This window comes from Sinohyriopsis cumingii, chromosome 6 (assembly GCF_028554795.1).
Source record: "Sinohyriopsis cumingii isolate HCF-2022 chromosome 6, ASM2855479v2, whole genome shotgun sequence".
Lineage (NCBI taxonomy): Eukaryota > Metazoa > Mollusca > Bivalvia > Unionida > Unionidae > Sinohyriopsis > Sinohyriopsis cumingii.
In genome coordinates this window covers 58,061,990-58,089,174 of record NC_142966.1, presented here as the reverse complement: position 1 = coordinate 58,089,174, position 27,185 = coordinate 58,061,990, and the positions used below count along the sequence as shown (strand labels likewise).

General features: G+C 34.3%; 2 protein-coding genes across 7 annotated transcripts in view; both read left to right on the top strand.

The window, feature by feature from the left end:
• Positions 1-1,600, top strand: part of LOC149797028 (uncharacterized) — a 42,131-nt gene extending 40,531 nt beyond the window's left edge. For all 5 annotated transcript variants that reach the window (XM_089961688.1, XM_089961687.1, XM_089961689.1 and 2 more), the window contains one exon: positions 954-1,600. In XM_089961688.1, the coding sequence (XP_089817814.1) occupies positions 954-967 (14 nt within the window). In that variant the 3' untranslated portion in view covers positions 968-1,600. The remainder of the gene's footprint in view (positions 1-953) is intronic.
• Positions 1,601-5,905: 4,305 nt separating this feature from the next.
• Positions 5,906-24,960, top strand: LOC149797027 (farnesoate epoxidase-like). 2 transcript variants are annotated; one of them, XM_089961685.1, is made up of 7 exons: positions 5,906-6,248; positions 7,955-8,510; positions 9,513-9,719; positions 10,314-10,419; positions 10,949-11,214; positions 19,854-19,981; positions 22,458-24,960. In XM_089961685.1, exons 2-7 carry the CDS (start codon positions 7,956-7,958, stop codon positions 22,669-22,671), a joined length of 1,476 nt encoding a protein of 491 aa, XP_089817811.1. In that variant the 5' UTR covers positions 5,906-6,248; position 7,955; the 3' UTR covers positions 22,672-24,960. The 2 variants fall into 2 exon arrangements, with proteins under 2 accessions (XP_089817811.1, XP_089817810.1); XM_089961684.1 differs by having other exon boundaries at positions 7,946-8,510.
• The last annotated feature ends 2,225 nt before the right edge of the window (positions 24,961-27,185 follow it).

The window sequence follows — 27,185 nt, the reverse complement described above, 5'->3', positions numbered from 1 at the left end:
TCTAAATTAGAGCTGATAAAAGTTAAAATATATCTTTGTAAAAATTATGATTTATTTATTGTTAATTGCATATAACATCCATTTAATAATTGTGATAAAACCTCAATGCTATTAAACATTTTTATATTTTTTTCTCACGCGTAAAAATTGTATACTTCGGATGGACACGTCACGCCACAGCCCTCATTAACATATTCGTATTATTGCGCCGTGCTGACAAAAGTCTCGCACGTGGCTTTTGACCTCTTAGTGCAATACTTACAGCACGCAACAATTATAAAGGTTGGATTGTTGATGTTTGTGAGTGGGGGCCTATAAGCGGAAAATATTTTTGGATTTTACTGAGATGATTCTTTTGATTTCCATAAAACAAAGCTTTATGAGACCAAATGACTTACAGAAAAAGGTGAAGAGTTAGCAGTAACTGATGAACACTGTGTGTTGGATGTGCTAAATGTATTGCAAAAATGGGGGTTCTTTTCACTTTGATGGAAAATATTGGGTGATAAAAATAATCTACGCAAGGGTTTGCGTCGAGACAAGGATATCCCAGTCATGGGTTACATTATTTACCTCGCCCTCACCACAACCACCACCATGAGGTTCTGCTAATAATATAACACATTGACTGGGAATTGCTTGTCCAGGCAAAAATCACAGCATGAATTATATTAATATGGTGCAGCAATAATGGAATCTGAGAGTCTCTCATCAAATCTCTTCTGATAAATCAGATTCATGACAAGTGATCTTGCTTGATTTACTTTCATTATGCCAATGTTGTCACTTTACAAAGAAAACTTTTTTGTATGGAATCCGAATTTGCACATCATAATTTTCGTTTCATTGTATACATTAGTCTGATGTTGCCAAGCCGAATACTATTTGTTGTACTTTTGAAGAATTATTAAAACATATGTTGGTACCTTATATTCATATTTTTTCTTTTCCAGATGATGACACGTAAAGAGACTCTGAACGCCGACAAATGTTTCGTATTGCATCAAATAATGGTTATGAATGTGTCTATAAATAATACGACAATATGCAATACTCTGATTGCAAACATTATGACTATTGTTGGTTGAAAATAAACTGAACGTATTATCTGGAAACAAATGCATCAGATATGACCAAAGCTTTCATCATCATCAGATCTCGACCTTTCCAAACAATTTAAAAATTTTAAAGTCAATATCGAAATTCATTATTTCGTTGCTTCTGCATCCGGAAAGTTCTCTGAAATAAGAAAACAAGCACTGAGTCCCAAATTTGCAAAGTTATGCTGGTTATTGATCGATGCCGTGTTCAGATTAAGAAAATATATAATTTTCTTACCGTTAACTATCAATAATTGTATAAATGCAGGATTATGAATGGATTATCATACAGTCACTTACACGTAACAAGGACATATATTATCTCTGAGACGAATCTCTGAAGGATGGTATACACGGTTAAAGATATGAATGAATTATTTAGCATATTCTTACGCTAACGTCTATTATTACTTCATTAAAAATGTTATAAACTATATTAGCTTCCACCTCCATGTTTTATTGTTGCGAATAATATAGAAATAAAGTACCGATACATTCAGGTTTCTTTTTTACCAGTATGATCTTGCTAGGAAAGGAGGGGTTGGGGGATTGTGCCAAGCTTTTGAAAGTAATGCTCTTATTTTGTTTTGCGTACTCTGGCCTATGAATGAGTTCTCCGCCATTTTCGAATGATTTCTATATTCTACGCTCTATTACTTCATCGAATATTTCTGAGCTGGATTTGGTTAATAATCGTCGCAAGCCTCTATGCACCTTAAACATTTGAGGCTGTAAGTGCTTAGATTTCTTTGTTTTTCTGTACACTTTGCATATAGTTTGTGCAGATTAATATTTTTGATATTACAATGTGTTAATATATCATTTTATGTGACTCTGATTGGTCTAAGAAAAACCCATACAATTATTGTGCAATATTCTCTTTAGTGATTGGCTGCGACCATGGGAAACCGATCTTTACACCGCCTTCTGAATCTTTTTATTTTTACAATTTACAGCGTTATGTCGGCCATTTTTCGAATCGATTGCCCAAAGGGAATTTGGGAAATAGCTCACGTCTGTCTGAATACGACCACTTTATCCTACAGGGGGCTCGTTATGCCATGTAGTGCCTATCATGCGCTAAAAATGGCGTCAATCATCAAACAAGAACAGGAACAATAACAGCAAATAAAACTAACGGTATTGGTCAATTGATAGCAGGGGTAGGGTAGGAGTGGGCGCATATCTGTAACATGGAATTCACCATGTATACAAAGTGTTTTAAATGTTAACGTCCAGGAGTAAATAAACCAACATCTGTTGATAGAAGAATGTTGGCATAAGCCGGTCCCCGACTGCCAGAACGTTATCAAACCACTGTACCTTTACGTGGTAACATAGCTCAAACGACGTAGACCCCTAATGTTTCTTAGGTGATGCAATTCCGACAGTCTACTGTTCCAAATCACATAATACAAATATCTGGTCACAAATACATTACAGTAAATCTGGAATTTCTACATCCAGTAATCATCCCTTCACATGAATATCCAATAACTGGAATGCTTAGTAGTTTAAATGACACGCGTTAGGTGTGAACATTGATCGTCTAACCTAACCCGAGTCTAACTACTTGACATCACATAGAACTTCCAATAGACATTTTTTTGTTGAAAAATAGTCTGCGTTCAAATGATTTATTTATTCAAAACGACATTTTCCCTTTTGAGCTATAATTTGTAAAAGAAAACCTGATTTTAAATATTACTGGTGAAAAAACTGTGCAAAAAAATTCAACTAGTGTCTGGGACCATTTTTAACGGGCAACAAATCAAAGGTGTATCATATCAAGCAGAATGAACGAACATGTTTCTTCTTCTTTAATGGAAATTATGAAGCTCGCTGAATAATGTCCAACCAATGCTCGCAAAAGCTGGACATTATTCAACTCGTTTAATAAATTTAATATTAGATCATTACCCGTTTCTATATACGTCATGAACAAAACAGTGTAATGATCTCCTACACGTCAGTGAAAATGTCCCTTCCATCGGTCGACAACTGGTCTTGTTTAGAGGAGAAACTTTGGTTCATTTGAACCCCGCGAAAGGTTATGTTGGGTCGAAATGGCGAAATAATTTTACTCGTACGCAGTGACTAGTTAAAAATGCTGATGTATATTCATGAAAACGGAAATCTCAGCGTGATCGGCCATAGATGATAAAGGATCACAGTGGAGTGTTGCCGGGGCTTGCAACGATCTCATTTAGATTCCATTTGGACAACTGGATAGACATAGTTCGTCCATTTTGTGTATATGTAACTGTTGCTCTGGTTGGATACGTGCAATAGCGTTTTCATATGTGACATTATTATGTTTATGAATATGATATATACCGAATTTTAAATAAATAGTGATAAGCATAACAAAAGACGAATTTAAATTAATTTTAGACGAAACAAGAATGAATCAATGTATTCAAAGTTGAATAAACCGAGAAATAATACTTTAAAAACAATAAAGCAACATTTTGGCAGCATTTTTTTATTTTATTTTTTTAAATACGAATATTGTTCCTCCTATACAAAAATGCTGACAGCCGATCAAACGGTTTGTTCAGGCAGTGGCGTTGTTTATGATATCATATGCGAAGAGATTTTAGTTTTTCTTCGACGTTCGTAAATTATCCCTCTACATTTTAAGTAATTTACAATAAGAGATTTCATAGGTTTCAATCGGTGGCCGATAAGTCAACAAATAAAATTATGATGAATAACGATGGGAAATCGCTCATGTTATTGGCCGCGCGTATTTAAAAATATTTTTTCTTAAAGTAACATTTTTATTCATAAAAACGTTACTTATTTGTATTAAGTTTCATATATCTGTACATGAGTACAAAACCACTCTCTTCTAAATCACATTTGTTTATTAAAAAATATTCTTCATCATCAGCATCATTATTTTAGAGAATTCAGTAAAGTACATTTACAGCACCTATTTTAGAACCTTCAAAAAAGGGCAGATACAGTACCTATTTTAGAGCCGGCAGTAAAGGACAGATACAATACCTATATTAGAGCCGGCAGTAAAGGACAGATACAATACCTATATTAGAGCATTCAGTAAACGGCAGATACAGTACCTATTTTAGAGCCTTCAGGAAAGGGCAGATGCAGTACTTATTGTAAAGCCTTCAGTAAAGGGCAGATGCAGTTCTTACTGTAAAGCCTTCAGCAAAGGAAGATGCAATACCTATATTAGAGCATTCAGTAAAGGACAGATACAATACCTATATTAGAGCATTCAGTAAAGGACAGATGCAATACCTATATTAGAGCATTCAGTAAACGGCAGATACAGTACCTATTTTAGAGCCTTCAGTAAAGGGCAGATACAGTACCTATATTAGAGCATTCAGTAAAGGACAGATACAATACCTATATTAGAGCATTCAGTAAAGGACAGATACAATACCTATATTAGAACATTCAGTAAACAGCAGATACGGTACCTATTTTAGAGCCTTCAGTAAAGGGCAGATACAGTACCTATATTAGAGCATTCAGTAAAGGACAGATACAATACCTATATTAGAGCATTCAGTAAACGGCAGATACAGTACCTATTTTAGAGCCTTCAGTAAAGGGCAGATACAGTACCTATATTAGAGCATTCAGTAAAGGACAGATACAATATCTATATTAGAGCATTCAGTAAAGGACAGATACAATACCTATATTAGAGCATTCAGTAAACGGCAGATACAGTACCTATTTTAGAGCATTCAGTAAAGGACAGATACAGTACCTATTTTAGAGCCTTCAGTAAAGGGCAGATACAGTACCTATATTAGAGCATTCAGTAAAGGACAGATACAATACCTATATTAGAGCATTCAGTAAAGGGCAGATGCAGTACTTATTGTAAAGCCTTCAGTAAAGGGCAGATGCAGTACTTATTGTAAAGCCTTCAGTAAAGGGAAGATGCAGTACTTATTGTAAAGCCTTCAGTAAACGGCAGATGCAGTACTTATTGTAAAGCCTTCAGTAAACGGCAGATGCAGTACCCTTTCTTAGAGCCGTCAGTAATGGGCAAATACAGAACAAATTGCATTAACGTATTCAACATTATAGCTATACCTGCTGTACACGATGATTAGAAAATTCAAAGAAGGGTCGTCGGTAATTTCGTAGAAGGATCATCAAGAATTTTGAACACATCTATGAACTTTGTATAGTTCATTCAAAAGAAAGAAATCTCTAAGGATCCACTATTGGATATACTTTAAATTACCACATTCGACAGAGTATCCTGGCAAAACTGCAATGCAGTATTCCCAATCTTTGCGTATTCATATATTTTTTTCGTCGACGAAAAGTCTTTCATGTGACGATCAATACGATTTAATCGACTGATCGGACATATTATCAATTTATTGTTTACTTCATAATTTCTTTCCACTATCAACGCTGGAAAAACCATCAAACTGGTTTTATTTGGAATTTTTTTCAAAAACTTTTAAAACAAAGCAATTTCTAAAACAAAAAGAGTTTCATGTAAAATTCTCTCTGTCTCTGTCTCTCTCTGTCTCTCTGTCTCTGTCTCTGTCTGTCTCTCTCTCTCTTGTACTCGATCAGCAATAGATATGGAAATTCTGAGCGTCCCCAAAAGCTTCGCATTCACAATTGTATTTTCAGAAATACTAAATGCTGATAAGAGGTATAATTGATCTAATTAATAAAACATGTGTCTAGATTCACGGAACGGATATACATTATTAATGTTGATCGATCCATCGTCTGGATTCCATTATGTCAATTCGGTCCTCTGGAACCTGGTATATATTATCTCATTTTGTAGAGACTTTTATCAGGCAGCCATTTTTCTAAGGGCAAGGGTCATCGTAAGGAACGTTTGTAGCCAAATGAAGCTATTTCTGCTTCTTTTTTATAAAACCAAACAAACTAAATAATAGGAGATCGACAAAAACAGCATTAAAGTGCCTGTTGATCCCAAGTGATGCATCATTTCAAGAAAGGCTTGCGAGTGTACTTCGATTTATATAGGAAAGGATGATAAGCTTGTACAAGACGTAGCTGGTGATTTAAACTTTGCAGCACATAGCAGACGGAATTGTAACCTAAGAGAGAGCTAGAGACTAGTTCGGAATACCTTCATTGATTTCTGCCATTTGCTGAACACAGGTAAGGTCTACAGGACTAAGTTTACACAATCAACCAATCGATTTTTTCTGATTCTCAACAGATTCGATCCGTATAAAATTGTATTATTTATTGCATCCAACCAATAATGATAGTTAACATTATATTGATAGTTAACATTGTATATGGCCTCTAACTTTGCTACTGTTACCTCTATGTGTAGGTTGATACTGATGGTAGAATCTGTTTCACAACGAGTGTCTGGTCTATATAACAATTCACATCTAATGGTGTTGGACAGTGTGCATTATAACTTTTCAACTCGACCTATTAAAGTCATCATTTTAACTAGTGATGATTTGAAACTAAACTCCGGATAATTATTAATTATATGCTTCTATATCCGGTCTGCTCTTGGTTCTTATTTTTAGCTCCCAAAAACAAAAGGTCTGCATTATTTAACGGTAATAGGGTAGGGTGGGGGTAAAGCTAGTGCGTGTACCATAAGGGTCATTGGATTGCTTGGATTGCTCAGGTAATAGGTGATCCCCTCCCCTAGCCACCCCCAAATAGGAAGTTAAATAGGTACCTTTGATATAATGTATTGTAGAAAATGTCTAAAACTCTTCATTGAAAATTGAAGTAGTGTTCCGATTTACTTTGCTGAAATGGTCTTAAAAGTATATATATATATATATATATATATATATATATATATATATATATATATATATATATATATATATATATATATATATATATATATATATATATATATATATATATATATATATATATATATGTATGTATGTGTGTGTGTGTGTGTGTGTGTGTGTGATGTTCAGTGTAAGTGAAAAGTGTCATGACCTTTGACGCAATACATTTTTCTGCAATGGGCTTTGAATAAAATGTAGCGTTTATTTTTATATCCACATTTACTACAGCTTTAATATTTCTTATAATGAATGGATTCTTAATTCAGCAAATAAACATTTAGGAATCACATTTGTACAACCTAATTTTCAATTTTGTGATAGGGCAAAGGCGATTATGTAACTTCTGTATGCTAATTATGACACACTTGTCTGGCGAGAGTGTTTGGTCATAAGCCATCCTTTCATTTTTGCACATGCTCAGTCTATGGTAGTTTTTGATTAGGTACCCTAATTTCTTCTTTTTATCTCTAATTAAACTCTGATTCTGGAAAGAAAGCAGGTACTACATCTTTTCAACCACTTAAGTAAAGTGTCATGTTCTGTTATTATCCTCTTTGACAATTTTATCTTTAGAAAAGAAGGATTGCGACTGATATAGGGATTTTTACCCATCAAAAGTGTGGAAAAGGTCACAAAGGTCTGTGCCAGTCATTTAGGTGTTCCGTACAGCAATGATTCTAGCTGATTACGAAGTATATTTTAATTACAACACTTATTGAAACTGTGAGACCGTTTTAACAGTCTGAAACACTGTGTCATCTTTAGCTAGACATTATTCGGTACAAATTTTAGATCTTTAGACCAAAGGTCAGTGTCAACAAGGTTGTTATACGTTACTTGGTTTAGCTTTAAATGTTAAATTATTTTGTGTTGTTGTTTTTACCTAAAAGAACTTATTCTTAATTTGATTATACAGGCAGACTGGACTAAATCTTTGTTCTAGCTAGGATTTACAAAATATTCTCTCCAGGTTTAAAAGTATTTAAACTTTTCTTTGAATATTTTTCATAATAACTACGACAGTCAATTCAGTATGACAGTTTGGCTGATAACTGGATCCTTGGTCCTGATGGCCATGTTATTTTGGATGAAATGGTCCCGTGACGTTTATGGAAAACCTTTACCTGGGCCGCAGAGCTGGTTCATCATAGGTACGTGGATATTCTGGCCGATGAGATCCTTTCATCTCTGTTGTAAAACATGGGCAGAGCAGTATGGTCCCATTTTTAAACTGAGGGTCTTCACCAGGAAAATCGTGGTCCTTAATTCAGCCTCTGTCGTCAGAGAGCTGTTTTCGAATAAGGAATATGCAGGCAGATTCAATGTCCGAGAGCAGACTTTCGTAGGAAAATATGTATTTAATGGAAATGGAATATTGGCTCGCGTGAGTGCAGATGACATTCACTCGAACATGAGGTCTGTTCTGCATGATGGGCTTCAATTGAATGGCGAGAGGGCTCAGGAATTTGAGGAGAGAGTCACCGAAGAAATAAAATCCCTCACAAGCAAAATGAAAGACGCCAATGGAAAAGATTTTGAATTGACTTCTATCATTCGGAAATCTTTGCTGACTACCTTGTGGATACTGGTAAGAATTTATAGCTTTCTGTGAATGTTCTCCCGACTGTTTTGATATGCATCTTTTTTTTACTTGTCTTCTCTTTCTGTCTTTAGTGTCAAGTTCCACATCTAGCTTCTATTGGAGCACTCGAAAAGGCATGTTGCACAAAACATCGACACAAGAAAAACAACTACCCCTAATACCTATATTTCATTGCATTAGTTATCATATATTTATTGACATAATAAGTAAGTATGTATTATATATAAGACTCAATAACCTCCTATGATTCAGAGAACATTAGCTGCAATCATTCATAGGCGTGGGTGTATTTTTAGTTGTGATGATAATGAACAAATCTGTTTTGAGACTCGTAAATAATTTTTGATATGTATGTACTTATATTTTTTTCGAAAGTTTGATGAGTCGATAGTTCTTCATGTCGATGGCTTGTCATGCGTATTAGTTGTTAGTATTTTTTTTTTGTTGCTATGTGTGTTTCAGTACTTGTCTATTTGTTTGTTGTCTGGTACCGAAACTTTTGTTTTCATACATACTTATCATGAAGAAAATAATTGCAGTGAAAATCTTACTTACTTTTTCTCTCTGTTTTATCAGTTTTATTTCTTTAACATGTATTATGTTCGAAATGTATTGAAATTCTATTTTTCTTTCTCTGTAAAAAATCACACTCACTTGCCTTGGATTTAGCGAAAAAGCAAAGATAAAGCCCTGGTGCCATTTCTTTCTGTTCAGTCACCCAGGAAACACCGCTAAAAGGCCCTTTGTAAGTACGACGTTGACTTAAACCCTGTGATATACTTATAACATATATCCAACTCTTTTTTATAGCGCCAAATGAACTATTATCTAAATTATGATGATTTATTTACTACTTGTGTTTAGAGCACAAGTAGTGTGTAGCTGTTTACCGCAAAAAGGTGTTATATATATATATATATATATATATATATATATATATATATATATATATATATATATATACATGAAAATATTTTTACATATCAGCTAACTGGTCGTTCGATGTCTAATGGCGATCCAGACGTGGATGAGTTGTGGAAATTGAACGAAAACATTCTGTATTTATCTTCTATTGAACGTGACGCCTGGCTGATGACGTTCCCCAGTTTGCGCCATCTATCGACCAAAACTGGACGAATATACCGGGAAACTCTACTAATAATGCATTTGATTCAGAAACAATGTTTACAAAAGGTACATATCTTTCCACTGTGCAACAGACAAACGTTCTATTTCTTGTGATGATATTTAATTTGGCAAATATTTTAGTTCGTGTTAGGATGAGTTATCATTAGAAACGTTTCGAATGACGTTTTTTACTTTCATAAATGTGAAAGCACTGATTTGATGGGTGAATCGAAAGATCAACAGTGCATGATTTCGTATCGATATGCGTCAAATCCCTCTCATGTCAGAGATTTCAATTGGAATCAGGTTTGAAACAGCCTGATCAAATGCCTCATTCACTATAGCCAATAATGAACATAAAGCCGGATCAATGCCTCTTTCATTCTACCCAGCAATGATAATAACACAGCTGTATTCTCCATAGATTGCATTGAAATAGCAACCTCATGCAGCCAGTTATGATAATAAAGCTAATGGCATCTCTCCTGATTTCATTTAACTAGAAACTTTCTGAGCAAACTCTGAACCTTGTAACACAAAAAGCATCGATTTAAAAGATCATAACTTAAAATAAACTATATTATATTTTGGAGAGTATATGAAATGAAGTATGTATTTTCGATATTTGTTTACTACGCAAAACAATACTTATAAATACAGGACCAAGTAGGAGGATTGGCAGAGACCCTATTGAAGGCTAAAGATGGAAACAGATGGATGACAGATGAACAAGCTCGACAGCTCCTTATCGATGTATTGCATGGAGGTACGTATGTTTGTGAACTAGCAAAATATAATATAGGATTATTGAAGCAATATTTTCTTGCGATTTTTTTAAATTTGAAAACGCTTTTTATGAAAACAATGCAGTTTATTTTGGTGTTGTGGGTTTAACGCCATTTTTCATCACAAGATACATTGCGGACCAGTATACTGGGTGGATGAAGAACCCGGGGAAACCCAGAATGAAGAAATATTAATGGTCTTTGAGTCATGGACATTATAGTATGAGAAACTAATATTGATGATGCTAATAATGAAGTTGATAATAATAATAATAATAATAATAATAATCATCATCATCATCATCATCAAAGGCTAGGACATGCAATGAAGTAGTTCATTCATTCACTGTTACTGCTTGCATTTTAGTTTTACTTCATTTCCTATAAATCATTCCTCCGTTTCGGAAACTATTTTCCCCTTGTAAACTTCTTTTATCAGACTCCAACACATTTGATTCTTCTCCAACTGAAATCCAATGCTAAATAATTTATTTTTGCTCACTTTGACAGGAGCTTGCACGACCGTTGGGACGGTTCTAGGATTATTTCTCTGCCTGGTTCATCATACTGACTACCAAAACAAAGTTATCAAAGAGATCCAGGAGAAAATTGGAACACAGCGCATACCCAATCTGAAAGATCGACACAAAATGCCCTTCACCGAGGCTACTATATTGGAAACACTGCGTTACACTTCGATCTTGCCACTCGGAATTCCACGTAAAAGCGACTCATACGTTAAAGTTAGAGGCTTCCAAATACCAAAAGGCGCATTGGTAAATTCTGTCTGTCGCCTACTGTCTCTTTATTATACGTCTTTTTCTCTTGCACTGAATTAAAATTTGATTTTAACTATAAGACGTCTAACAGCAGTATAAAGTGGCAATTGTATGCAAGATTGAAACTCATTAACTTGGTGACGGTGTTGTTTACTGTATTTTGTTGTGTGTGTTTTTTTTTTTTGTTGTACAAACAATGTATGTCACTTATGTAAATTATATGCTATACTTAATTTAATTATAAGATATTTATAATTACTATTACTCCTGTAATGGGTCGGCTTGGTAAAACTGTTTTCACATTCGCAACTGGATTCAACGGATTTACTACTATATGACAATAAGCGCGTGCCTCGCCTACTACTAGCAATAATATGGTTGAAATTATCGACACTATTAACTGGCGTAATTTTTTAAACGGACCGAAGTGTCTTTAATTTATGTAGCTACTACGCAGACTTTACGCATGATTCGTGAGGCTCATTTTCAGTTTGACTTTTCTTAGGCCTGTCCCAGTCTGGAAGATCGTTTATTTTCTTTTATGTTTGCTCTTCACGAACACATGCGTACTTATCGCTTTGCGAAATGGAAGTGATGTCAGGGAGCTCGCTTTATCTCTAGCCACATCCAGGAAAGTACGACTCTGTTATAGAAACCCGTGAAATTACCACAGAACATCCCGCATCTACTGTGACCCATGTCATATGCTGGCAATCACAACTCCGTCAAGAAATACGTGATCACATTTACAGAACGATAATATTCATTGTAACTAGAGTTAGCATTGTTCGGACAAATATCCTGGTGGGGTGGATTTAAAAAATGACAGTCACTACAGGTTTAACATTGCTCATGTTTCGTCCTAAACAAGCAACGTTAGGATGAATACAAACGTCTAGATCACTCTCTTGTGGACATAGCTCCTGTCTTGGGTGAATAAGCAGACGATTGGTGCAAAATGATTGGAGAGAATCTGTGTAATCCCGATAATCCAGACTGGATAATCGCACAACAAAATTTCATTCCCATTCTGAGAATCAAATAGAGTTGTGATGCTTAATTTAAAACCATCGTTTTCAGATCAAAATCATTACACTCCCACTGTGTCTCAATTTTATCGCGTTTTTCCCTAGGCAATCTATATACTTTGAAATTTAGTCCATGTATTGTCTGTCATAGTTTTAATGGTTACATTACGAGCAGCCAACGATAATTTGGCTAATAGCGGAAAATCAAATATCGATCAGTCCACTAATATTAAGGACAATCCTACTATATACCGCATCAACCATTTTATTAGATCTAGATTGTAAAACTATTAAATAAATCTTGACTAAACTGACCCACGAGAAGCTACTGGCAAGCTTTCGCACATACCCACATTAGCCGAATCCGAGACTCGAACCCACACAGACAGAGGTGAGATGGCAGTGATTCGTAACGGAGATCGCTTTAGACCTCTCGGCCACTCGGGGCCCCGATACATTATATAATCAGGGCTGCTTCATAATTTGAAACAGTAATGTAAACCACACGTTAAAATCATAACAGCATTTCAACTTGTGTACCATGAAATAATACACAGTGATGTAATACTATCTCCTAAAATAGCGACGTGATTGTACCAGAACCAATAAATGAGTAACGTAAAATAAAATGCAAAATAAATCTTAAATATGTATTCAATTATTTTCAAATGAATAAAATGTAGTAAATAGTTCCAGCTAAATAAATTAAAACGACATCTTGATACTTGATGGCAATCCCAACACATTTATTAAGAAAATTATTATCTCCAATAATATATCCTGCAACTAAAATAAAGAATTAAGACGTGTGAATAGCCATCATTTAACAAACAAAAAAATATTAAAAATAACTAAATAAGTATTACTTTTTGCATTATGAATAAGTATTACTTTTTGCATTATAAATAAGTATTACTTTTTGCATTATAAATAAGTATCACTTTTTGCATTATAAACATTGTGTGAACTTTTCATTGACAGTAGGCTATGTTTGAAGAAAATTGTGATTTGAAAACAGCGACTATTTGGTTTAGCAAAAGTAGAGATAGACCTGACGAAAAGACTTATGAAGAGACCCACCCACCCCATCAAAGTATGGAATAGAGGTGATATTAAGCCTGCAGTTAAACCTCTCTTTGGAATACTCCACACAGAATTGAATTTGACATAAGTAAAAGTAAGAGTTGGATGCTTGGCAGGATTGATTATGTAATATTACACACATCAAGATATAAACGGATTAGAGGAAGTTAATACATAGATTAATCTAAACAAATTAGGAACAAACAACACCTGTATCAACGTGAAAAAGACGGAACGTGTTTGTTTTCTGCCAGGGATTCTTTATCACACACATAAAGAAAGAATGTAGATAGACCAACAAAATGCACTTTATATATACACATTCAATATTTTATACCTGTTAAGTAAAAGTAAAAGATATTGGAAAACTTGAAAATATAGATGTAAGGTTATATGTACGATCGAAAGGAAAAGAGAAAATGACCATACCAAATAGTAACAGACAATGAAAGACAAAGACATCTATATAGTATTTTAGTATGGTTGCCATAATGATTATAAAAAACGAAGCAACCCTTACGTTGGAATATTTGTTTCAATAATAGTATCACCATCGATAAGATGACACGATGGATAGAAATATGTTTATATAAAAGCTAAATTATTTTCCTATGCATTAGAACAAGAAAGCAAAAGACTATGTTGCAATGCAGATAACTTGACTTATATAATGCATGAAGAGGGTTAAAGACGTGCCAACACCAGTAAAAATTTTCATGTTATTTATTGTGATTTTGAATCTTTGGTTGTAGAGGTGAAAATGAAATTGAAACAGAACTTAATACACAATTCTGGGCAATACAAACAGCCAGACATATTCAGTCAAGGTTCTATTTGTATGTTACGCCAATACACAACTAATGCAAGCCACCATTTTATAGGGGAACATATTGTATCCAGGTCTTTCAAGATGTTTTGAGTAAGACTGTAAAACTATTAAAGAAATATTTCAGACTGAAAAATGTAAAACGTATTGAATTCACATGGAAAGATGAAGAACATATTAACACATTTTTGTATTTCGTTTAGGAAAGAAATAGTATAGTGTGTTTACCCTCTGTAAAGGTAGTATGTTAAACATTTGCAAGCAATGTTTGCATTTTCAAATTGCTTTGCAACAATTTTTAATTTAAATGTAGGTGTTCCAAATATATCTCTTGACAGATACGCAAATAGGTTACACTTACTTTTTGATACGATTTATTTTCTGCTTACTGCAACCGCATCATGTGTATTGATCTTGGGTGAGTGTTATTATCGATTTCGTTTAAAACCATTTTCTGCTTTCGTTTTCAGTTACATACTTTGACATTCTAGCTTTTAGGTCCTATTAAACCATTCAACTGCAGATGTATTTTCTTGTTCTAATCAGTTGAAAAGTATTCTTTTCTTTTTCCTTTTTCAGACTTTATTTTCATTTTTACTGTAACACAAACAACTAAACTGAGCCGTCTCGCTACATAATACAAATCAGTGACTATGAATAAAAACAAATGACTGAAGAGAGAGAGAGAGAGAGAGAGAGAGAGAGAGAGAGAGAGAGAGAAAGGGGTGGGGATAAAATGTCAGTAATCACGGTCGAGTAATTTATTGAAATCGTCCGGTATCGGTTATATTTTTGCATACACGTAGAATTCTATAAGTTTTTCATTTGTATCGCCCTTTCCCCAAAGCAACAAATCTAACAAACAGTTGCATATGGCGATGAAAGTAATTTCAGTTCGTTGTCTACTATGCTTGGGGCACAACATAAAGAAATGCATGGTGATTTCAATCCCACCAGAGGACCGAACATAGGTATCAACAGGTTGAACACGGTACAAATCAGTTTTTGATGAACTTACATTACGTAGTAATCTAGTGTCAAGAATACCTATGTTTCATTTAATAAAATTAATCATTTTAATAGATACGATATTTGGACATAAACACTATTTCAAAGCAGTGTAAGGCATGATACATTGACTATCGTGTTTGAGATTGTTTCACAAGGCTACTGTTGAGGGTATAAAAGATGATTTGATGGAATTTAGCCTGAAATTGCAAATGACCATATTATTTGAAAGTCAAAGGTTAAAACTTGTTTGTTCTGATACAGGGGAGGGAGTAATTCAGTGAGATAGCCTGGAGTTTGAATTGTTTTAATATTGTAGAGTGATAATAAGTTTTGTCTCTTTCTTCTAGACTTCAGACTTCTCCCTTCTTGTTTAAGAATAGAGAGATTGGCTACTATTGTATTTTGGAAGTCCTGTAACTATTCTTGCCGCTTCACGCTGCAGTTTCCCAGTTTTTCTGAACATCCATCCCAGATTACAATGACATATTTCATGATTGGCCTATAAAAGCTGTATATAGTTTTGATAAAATTGGCTGCTAAGTTTGTATTTTAGTTCTTGAAGATTGGCTATTCGAGATGATGTTTTTAAAATGCTATCGATGTGCTTGAAGACCATGATAATCCACATCCTTAAGATCAATATTTTCAAAAACAAGTTCAGTATTAAATTTTACGCTGTTTTCTTTCTGGATTAAACTTTAAGAACCATTGCTTGGACCAATTATGCAGTTTTATGAGATCATTATTCGTGACAAGGTCTATTTCAGCTCAATAAGGGAATGAATAATGTAGAGATGAGTCGTCTGCAAACGAACGGGCGAGAGAACTCATACTATCGGTAATGTCGTTTGCATAAATTAGAAATAAGGGAGGCCCAAGCACGGATCCCTGTGTCACACTGGCATTTGTGACCATTTCTCGTAAATATGTATCGTGTGAAGGGACCATTTGTTTCCTATTACTTAGATAACTTTCATACAATTATATCAGGTTACCTGAAACATCGTATTCGTTCAATTTAAATAATAAGCCTCTATGCCAGACCCGATCAAAAGCTTTTGACAGATCACAAATACAATTTTAAAAAATTGAGATTGTTCTAGTGACTTGCATGTACTATGACACATTTCAATATATTGAAAAACAGTGGAGTGACCAGCAGGGAATCCTGATTAATACTAATGAAATAGACTGTTTTATGCTAGTATTATGAATAGTTTACTGTTCAGTTAACTATTCTTTGACTTCAGTGTATATTTAGCTTTCTTCGCTTCATTTGATTTATTGGCTCAATTGACTGATATCTTAGTAAGCAACTGGATTTTTATAATCGTAGTAAATGTATCCGAATATATTTTCTTGTCATTCGCTTCCATGTTTTCACCGCTAAATGTGGTTTCTGCGTCTTCTTCTAGCCTGAAATATTGTAGTATATATATATTTCAAATCAGCAAATTAATATTTTTATTTTTTCGAATGTTATTCCGCAACACAACATGCACTGACCACACTTTATTCCGTCCACATTTTTCAACAGAGGAATAATCTGTAGATACTTACATTGTTTCATTCAAATTAAACTCGTAAAATATTGTCATCATCTCTCAAACTGCTGAATTTAGCACCATATATCTGTACACCGTTATTTATGACTTGTAAAACAATAAAATTTAGATTGAATTAGGTTCTGAAATTGTCGTCATAGTCTGACTAGTCTAGTAACTTTTGTTGTGAAATTATAATTTAATCATTGTATGGGTGTGTAGTTTGTATTTTAAGCATCCGTTTGTACATTCAACAGATGATAGTGATTATTTGTTTGGTTTTGGTAAATCAGTGTTGGAAAGATATTTCTCTGACGAAGTAATTAGCTAGTTAATATGCACAGTCGTCGTATTGAACCATGTTCACTGGACATTGTGGTAGCTTGGATTAATTTCAAAATTCTTAATAAAGGATATCTTAGGATATATTCACCTTTAAGTGTTTAGTAATGAAAGACATAAATAATTATATCTGCATTATGACTTGTTTTATTTTACGTGGCATTAAATACCAATCTACACCTTAAAATTGTGTACTGATAATGTGTACCCAGCGTGAACTGGGAGTTGGTGGATACACGGCATAAAGTGGCAAGTCAACATCAGAGGCCAGTAACTAGTACAATCGGTTTATCTCGATTGGTTAGTCTTGTAGCGGAGTACTTAATACGAGGCATACGAAACATGGAAAAATACGCAATGTGTGGTAATTTGTACGCTCAGAGAATTTTTTATTTGTATTAGTACATTTTATAACCCTTCAGTGATAATATATGCTGTCTTAAGGTCATTTAAAATAATGGAGGGACAACGACCTCAAACCAAAATCACACAGTATGGCTGCTTTAAGACACCTGGCTTATTACAATACTGGCCGCATTGTATAGCCAATCGTGTGCTGAAAAATGGCGTTAAACCCCACACCAACAACAAAATTAAGACAACTGGCTTGTTACAAAACGCTTAGAGAGGTGGGGTCATGGATAGCATTTTGCGACAATATGCGATCATTTTTTTAACTCATCGTTTCATTTGGAAGAAAATACAGCCTATCACCCATGGCACGTAAATGGAATGCGTACTCGCAGTTGAAGTTATATACGGTGGTTTAACTATAAGATATGATTAGATCAATATCTTTCACTGTATGCACGATATTTATTTTTAGTCTCCACCTAAAGGTGAGCAGATATAGCCTTTAAAAAGTAAATACCGCTGTATTGCTATGTATGTGGTATAAGTTTAGGTGGAACTGAATAATTTTAAGTCGATGGCGCTCGAGATCGTCTCAAAGTATATTATGCTAATTGGCATATACGAGACTATTTAAGCTTTGAGCTAGAGATCACATTATTGAAACTTCATGATCTTTGATGAGCAAATTAAAAGAACACAATGATTGTGTAATGTTTACCTTCCGATTCAGTACTCGTGAATTTGCGACAGGCTATATATGGTTGGACATGCGCAAACTCGTAGACCAACATTACTTTCGAATCTGTGCGATTACAGTAAGATCCTTGGATGGCGTGAGCATGGATTTGGATAGTAATCATTAGCAGCAGAATTAATTAGTAATTAGGCAATGATGGTAATTTCAGTTACATCAATAAGAAGACTAATTTGCTATAAATCTATGACATGGTTATTATACTGGCCATTAAAGGGTGAGCTACCACTGTGTCCCAACGGCGATTAAATGGTTAAGTTTATTATGGCCAAATGCTGACAAACGAGTTGACTCTCTAAGACAGCATTGTGCTGCACGGAATAAGCAGTTAGCTGAGCTGCTATGCACTGAGCATTGCGACGGGTCTAAATAGACTGTTATATTTTTTAAAATTCATTCTGTGCACGCAAATGCTCAATTTGTGCAATACACGTCGGAATTTGGATGTTGACATTATATGACGGTTTATGTGAGAAAAAATGTTGAACGGCCAGTACAGAATACATATCACACTACACACGATTCCTTCGTCGTGGTAGCAGGAGTGTCGCGTTGGTTTGACCAGCTGTTGACCTACTCGTTATACAGCAGATATAACGTTATATCCGACCATGTAGGAACCGGGTGAAGGCAGCTAGAACGAAGTCGGTTTAACTGTGACGTGGATATCGCCTTGTTTTAAATTCTGTTTGCTTGATATGCTCCTATGTGAATGCCCACCTCTAATTGGTACACTAGAAATCGTTTGCAGCCTTAGTAGCTCGATAACCTTTAATTACAATTGTTTTGAATAGTATGCAGTTTAAGATCGTATATCTGTTGTTATATGTTATGGGATGAGTGATTCCGTCTTACCTTTAGCTTGATGGAGAGTAGCTGGTTTAAAGTCAGACCATCGATTCTGGATCTGTTTTCAGTCAGGCATGGGAATCAAGAATAAGGTTGGTGCTTGACTTTAAGAGATTAATCAATTGTAATACATGACTACTTGTGTGACGTTAGTGGTCACTCTGAGACGAGCGAATTTGGGACCTAGGTTGTGTGATATTTTCATCTATTTTCATCTAAGTTTCAGCTTATAAAATCGATAGATTGTACTGATTTTTTGTTGATTACTGACAGTGTTGGGAAGATAATTCTCAAACCGAGTAATTAGCCAATTAGAACGTGTTGTGGTTATACTAAACCCTATCCTCGGGCACGTGTTTGTTTCGTAAATTGACGCTGTCAACAACATTAACATAATCATATCTTTGCATGTTCTCACATATACGTGACATGATATGCTGATCTATGGCTTCAAACTGCGTGCTCATAATTATCACACCAATGTGAAGTAAGAAAAACCATGCACGTGTGACAGCATCTGTTTTCTTACGGTCCTCAAAACTAATGGAGAAAAAAATGACCTCAGGCTACATTGCCTTGAAACCCGGTCTGCGCTTGAATCTATCTGCTCTAGTAATTTTTTAAACGTTACCCATAGTTACAGTTGTGGAGTAAGAATCTATCGATTTAATCATTCCTTTATTTATCCCAGCCGCCAAGAAAACTGTTAAGTCGCATTAAAATTTACTATTTTTTAGATGAACCTATATGTATAGTTCTGGTTTAGAAGCAGCTGATTAGGTACATGTTGAGCCCAGTTTATATTTAAAATACATTGGGTAATTTTCTTAATATTAACATTACAGATTTTCATCAATTCTTGGTTTATCCAGCACAATCCCAACGTTTTTGTCGACCCTTGGAACTTCCGGCCAGAGAGATTTCTGGACAAGCGCGGAAATCTGGTTCCGGCCGACCATCCTTACATAAAAAAGTAAGAATTATTAATAAATTTTAGATACCACTTGACTCATGATATGGAGTGTTATAAAACTGTACGAGTCCCTCAGTCGGTGAGGGTGAATGAGATACCATAGTTGCATGCAGTATTATACGTTCTTAAAAGTCGATGGTACTTAATTATATCCGGTTCTTATAACGTGGCAGGTCGCTTAATTATGTACCTTTGATGTTACGAAATGTCGCCGTTCCCAAATGAGGTCAAATTGTTTTATTTCATTTTCATTGTGCTTGAATGTGACGAAAATATTAAATATAGTTTTCTGTCAAAATCGTGTTGAGATGTTCATAATGAGTATTTTTTGTTTTGTTAATACATAGCTTTGCTAATCTTACTTTCGTGCATTTTATTTCTTACACAAAACCTGTCGTAGAGAACGTACTAAAAAAGAAAATACAGAAAAGGAAAGAAAAAAGGAAGAATGATTCAAAGAAAACCAGAAGTCTTAGGCTATTTTTACTGTATTTGTTTAATATATCTGAAGAATATTTTAATTTTTATTCGGTCCCGATTCTAACCTATTACATTATCTTTTATTAAATACGCACGTGATTTGTGTTGGTCATAAGTTCCTCCAAAATATTTTCCAGGACTGGAGTTTTACCGAGAGAAGTTAATTGTGGACTTTGCCTTGAGTCTTAAATCAAGCAGTCCAGTTTGTCTGTCAGTTTTAACCAATCATATAGTTAAAATTCAAAACTTAAAATTCTAGGTCATGTTGGCCAAACTTGGTCCGGGTCGTTATTAATAACATCCTGCCTAACCAGCGCAGTAATCATTACGTAATGTCGTCATACCTTAATTACGCTAAACGTGTTGCTAGACGTCACCATTTATTGGGCATTTCAAACTTCATTTATTTAAAAAAATCTTTCTTAGTTACTTCTTTTCACCCACTCAAAGTGTATGTAACTACTACTACTACTACTATTACTACTGCTACTACTAATAATAGAAGCTAACAAAAACAAACTATACACGTTTCTAACACGACATATACATCTTTTGAGGGACTAACAATATCAGTGTTATGTAAATACAACGACATTTAATAACTATACAGATGACATTTAAACATGACGGCATTTAATAATTATATTTGCGACATTTAAGTACGGCAATATTTATTTAATAACATCTCAGAGCCAGACCTGGATATTAAAAAATCAGAACTTAAATTTGATAGTGTGTTTCCATAATAAGCCAATCTGAAATGACCTTTCAAAGGAAAAGTCAGTTTTGATTGGTCGAAACTAAATATTACACTGAAACAAGAATTTTATGAGTTCAATGCCGTATTTGGCGATATTTAAAAGTTGGTACAAATAGAACACCGGCGGCATTTAAAAATATTATACCGCATAAATGTACAATTTTAAATTATTGCAATTCAATTTTCTGATTCTTTATAGTAGGCTATATTTTTGGTTAGACGCTCTTCTAATACGTGCCGTATATTTTCACCATTTCTGTCGACAGTTATATGTCATGGTATTACTAAAAATAAAGAGTATTTTCATGTTTCTTGGCTCACAGATAAAATAGTTATCTGTTGTGGAAAATATACAGGTATTTTATAAAATATAAAACTGTTTTAATCAAACCTGCAGAAGAAAAACTGCATATAATTTTCTGAACTTTTCACTTAAATATGAAACTAAAACGATGTCTGCTAAGAATAAAAGTTGTAATGTGTTTTACTCCAAATTGCTTTGAGACTTGGTTAAGATGGGACACCATACTTTAAAGCCGTTTCTAAAAGACGTTCCCAACTGGTTGTTAGTCTAGTTTGTATTGAAACCACTTACTTTCACATTAAATTCCTTCAGGCTGAAAAATATTGTCATTTTCGAAGAGTGCATCATCATTGTAAACTGATTTAAACAATGCAATTCTATTAACTTCACATATGTACAAAAATGTACCAACCGTGTTTTAGCCATAGTGTCAAGTAAATTCAAAGCAATAGTTTGATGGGGTTTTGTTTGTTAAAAACAGATACCTGTTGTTATATTGAATACAGGGATTTCTTATTTTTTCTTAGTTTTATTTTAGGGGTGTGTCTCCGGGCCATAACTGGGCCCTGCAACGATTTTAAAATCATTTATAATTCAAATTTTAGCTATCTACATAGGAACATTTCTCTCCAATTGTCTTATTCTTTGCCAAAATAATGGCGCCAATCCCTTTTCTCACTTTATCAAGAAAATTCCATGTGAAAAAAAAGCTTAAGTATAGTAGACACTATGGAAGCTGTACCGCAGTTCTGAGGGGCATGCTACGAAAGCCACTGGATACCCTGTAGTTGCAAATTACGTCATAACTCTTATATCCGATATAGACAATGATGTCTACTCCGTGGCTTGCCTGCCTTTTAAATTAACCTTATACGTGTAAATGAAAGAACAGAAAATTTATTGACTGGTTTATTGATTCATTGCTTTTTCAGCGTGACATTGTTCGGGAGAGGCAAGAGACGATGTCCGGGAGACTCTCTTATACAAGATATAGTTTTTCTTTACGTCACTTCCGTTCTACAGAAGTTTCGGATTTTGAAACCGTTAGAGACTGACTTGCCATCGTGTGATCCAAACTTCTATACAATGACTGGCGGAGTTCTTTTACCGCCTAAATTTGCAGGCAGAACAGAGAAATTGACCTGAATCTGCAACGACTAATTATTTACAACAACAGGAAACACTGGATGCATTTCTGTTTTTGCAAGTTTTACTTTATACTTGGGAAAGTTTGTTTGATATAAGGAATAAAATATGGATGTTTATATAATTACTGTATATATCAAACGTTCTTTGTGTGACTTGAAAATTTAAAGGCAGTTTGCAGTAAATCAGAATCTGGTATGGATTTCATAATTTTACTCATGTACCATCCATGAAATTGTATAACAATTTAACAACCTATCAAGCGATTTAATTTATTTTAATTAAAAATATATTCAAGTTTTGGTTTTACTAAAAATGGTTGTGGATAATTCGTACTCAGTATTTTAATGCTGACCTGACTGCCACTTTATTAGTTGTTCATTTTGTTTGGTATTGCATTTAATTTTATCACTTGTTTTTCACATGTGAATTGTCCCTTCTCCTCAGCACAAATTCTATTTTTAAATTTCTTTGAATGGTTGTCTGCTGTTGTCTCTTACATATTCACAGATATTCTAAATTCGTTTTCATTGTTGTCCGTGTTCTAAATTTGCACAAGACATCAGCCACACCAATGACTATTGTTGTCTGAATTATATTTTAATGTCCTCTGTAGTTCTTGTTTGGGACATTTAAAATCGACTAAATAGCACACAAGAAGCACGTGTTATGTTCATTTTGTTCATTAATAAAACTATTCTTGTCTTTAATCCAGTTTGGTATATCTATGTATGAGCTCCCTCGATAGATTCGTATTCATCGATATTTATAATCAGATATTCTTCTCAGCCAAATACCTATTTTGTGCTTCAGGCAATTTGGTTTTAGTCCAAGTTCGCATGATTTTCATAAACATCAGGTATTGCTTGTTCATCATGTCTTTGAAATTAATAGTTAAGAAACGTTTCTGTATTTCTTATCGTTGAATACACCAATCAAATGAGGAAAACGTATCAGTGCTACGGCCAGAAACAGCTGAATGAATACTTAGTCAAATTAGTGAGTTTCCTACCATATTTCTTTCATATGTCGTCCAATCACACTCAACCACACTCAAGAATACGCACAGGCCTTGATCAATGCCACAGGAGAATTTGTACTCATTGAACCTGTTTCCAAATAATCGTTTCCGTTAAATAATAACATGAACTTGTCTTAATTTTTGTATCCGTAGTCCGTATTCTACGAAGATTTTGATTGACACTCTTTCACGTTTATAGGTTCAGTTCTTAGACGTTGGAATTCTTCTTGACTTAGTTGTCTAAGGTGTGTGTCAATATAACACAACCAGCGTTGATAAGTGTTGTAGAGGAAAGTTGCGCTAAATCCAGTAAGGCAACATTAACTAAAAAGGCATTCAATGTACTATCTAGCGAATTAAAAATTAACCATAACAATTTGACTATTTGTTTATCAAGCTATATGGAGATGTAAGAAAATTTTAACCGACTGATTGTGCTTGACAGGGTACAGCGAATGGAATCAGAAGAGAACATGGAACGAGTTAAGGAAGACAGTTAGAAAAATCGAGAAAAGGGAAAGGAAAAGGCATTGTTTGAATGACTTCATATATGCAAATATTATCTTGCTAATTAGCATCTGCTGTATTATTTACAAACGTGAGATATTGCATAAAACCTGTACAAGTAACGTTGCACACAACATAGCTAGAAACAAGAAAAGACAACTGCTAAAAATGAGCTTCAAACACGTATAGTTTACCGTACAACAATAAAAATAGTGCATTGCAAAAAGGATTCAACCTACAGGATGTAATAACTACATACCTGAAATGATGCAGGTTTACCTAAATGCAATTAATATCAATATAAACCAGCAGTATATCCACAGCATATCTATATTAAGTTTCGTAATGCTCAATTTAAAAGGATAGCAACTGTCAGAGAGAAGCAAAAGGATCAACATCCTTGACCGAGCAAGGCTAGAAATAACTTTAATTGTTAGATACGGCATGATCTTTAAAAAAAAGGCAATATCAATATAGACCGACGATTTAAACCGTCATTTGAGGAGATTCTATAAATAATTCAATCAGTAGCTCTGTCAGATTTAACTATCCATTATGTGACTGTACACGGTTTAATACCAAATACCAAATAGTTTACAAGGCAAGTTCACCAGTGCGTTGGTAATGACTTGTTTATCGGTTGTTGTTTTTTTTTTTTGTTTTTTGTTGAAATTTTTTATGTTTGCTCTTGTTTTTATAGGTTTCGTAAAAATAATGCTATCTCCATTGTGTACCACATTTCAAGCTTCAATGTAGCAATAAATGAATAAAAAAAACCTCTGTTTTGAATGTGTAGGACAGACTTATGATACCATCTATAGCAATTGTTATTCTGTTCAAATTACTGCAAACGTTGTGCAAGCTGGTGGAAAGCTCTCAATGACCATTTAATTATTTAAGCACAATTATAAATATACTTGCACGTTCAAGCTATTTCGTTACACTATTGTAAAACAGATCGCTATCTAACCGATTCTGCCTTTCACTCTACAAATTTTCATAAGATCGCGTATGTTTTGAACATTTTATTCAGGACTGTTTATCATTTATTTACTTACGAAAGTTTCCGTTTTCGTTTCATTGGCAATTTTAGTTATGAAATTAGAGGGGGGAAAGATTACCTAGTTAACGATAAATTATACCCTCTTAACTACTAGTGTACTCTTTAACTCTGTCCTACTACTATTTGTAGGAGTTCATTCTTCATTCTCAATCAGTGTATCCTCAATCATTATGAACGAAATCTAAAATGTAATTGACAAAAATACGATAAGATACTTTATCCTTCTAAATTCAGAGGAAATCAAGAAAGACAAGCACATACCCTTCCGACTACCCTTATGTGAACTAACTGTGTGCTCTAAGCTGCTTGTGAATTAAGTTTGTTTAATCGCTTCTGTAACTTTAACTTCTATCTCATATCCGCGAGTTCTGCTCAGTGCCATTAAACGAGGTGAAATCTTACATTCCCGATAACAGATATTGAAGTGTGATAGTGAGTACGGTGTATCAAGTTAGTTACAAATTCACACCAAATTTTTTTGTGAAGAGGTTTCATTGTGTGAGTGCAAAGTTTGGAATGAAATTAATTCAAAAGAAAATGGATAATGCTAATCAATGTATTCAAAGAAAAACGTCGGGGCTTAAATACAGATAACTTAAATAAAGTTACTTTAAAAAAGGAAAGGGTACCAATATGACGTTAAATATGAACATTACCTAAGAGTTTGTCAAATGTGACGCACTGAAGTGATATTGTGAAAACATACATTTCTATTCATTTAGTATCAATTAAGAATAATGTAAATACTAGTGCGCGCACAGATAGAAACTTTTCTATACTATTTCCCAGTATTTTCAACCCAAACTCGTGGACATCATTCGCTTCTTAAGTTTGTTAAACGTGTCTTTCGGAAACTCTTTCTGTGCATATCAAGGGCAAATTTCATAGAAAAAAAAGATTCACAAAAAGATATTTTGGCAAATAAATGCATTTGGTGATGAAAATAATATTGTAGAAAACCAGTGTATAATCGGATGCTAAATTCACATCTTCTGTACCAAAGAGTCACAGATCCACTTTATTTCACATCGACCCCTGGGCGAAACAGCGTTTTGAACAATCTTGTGGATGAAAGAGCCACTACATTAACAAGCAAAATAAATTGACCAGTAACAGAACTTATTAAATTACCTGTTAGGTACTCAATATGATATATACGTCCATTTCTTTGAAATAAAAACATGCACGCGAAGGAAATAAACTGCAGAAATATATACGACGTTGCCGACGAGATTATTCCTAGCTAAACCTTGCGGTCCATAAACAAAACGCAAATGTTTTTTTGCTTTCATTTCTTTAGCTGCAGCTAGTCACAGTTGAGGAGAAGGAAAACACTACTCTGGCTAGTTACAATGCCAAGGGTCGATGTGAAAGAGGTGAATCGACGGCTTTGAATAGTGAAGATGGTTTAAACATTCAAGATGCTATTTACAGATACATATACATGTACATATATGATTAGAATATGAAGCTCGAATAAGTGAGAAAAAAATAAGAACCCGTCGCACCCACTGTCTCTGAAAAAAAAAACCCAGCTTTCTTTGACCGAAATCCCCGTTGTGGCAAGATGTAATTAAAGTATGTGCGGAAATACACGCGATTTTCCGATAAGTATTGCACGCTGACACTACTAATTACCTGAGCCCCCCGGGCACATCTGCAGTAGCCATGTGTCGTAGATCAGTTGCGTGTCATATCGACTTGTGACATATATAAGTAGCTGAAACGGGATCTACTGTTTCACTATCTGATTGGATGCAGATAACAAAACTGTTCCAATCAGATCGCTCGTTACATTTACTTAACAATGCATTTGGAAATAATCACTGAGTCCACAGTAGAGATAGTTTACATACCGTCTGTACGCTAAATGATGGATCAATAACTGCGGAGATAAACATGTCCTTAAATTGTAAACTGTTC

What these genes read in the sequence shown, in the direction of transcription:
- LOC149797027 (XM_089961685.1), top strand. Translation starts at nt 7,956, where the DNA reads ATGACAGTTTGGCTGATAACTGGATCCTTGGTCCTGATGGCCATGTTA. An exon ending in TGACTACCTTGTGGATACTG is followed by an intron (nt 8,511 to 9,512) that starts GTAAGAATTTAT and finishes TTTACATATCAG; the next exon opens with CTAACTGGTCGTTCGATGTC. An exon ending in GACCATCCTTACATAAAAAA is followed by an intron (nt 19,982 to 22,457) that starts GTAAGAATTATT and finishes TTGCTTTTTCAG; the next exon opens with CGTGACATTGTTCGGGAGAG.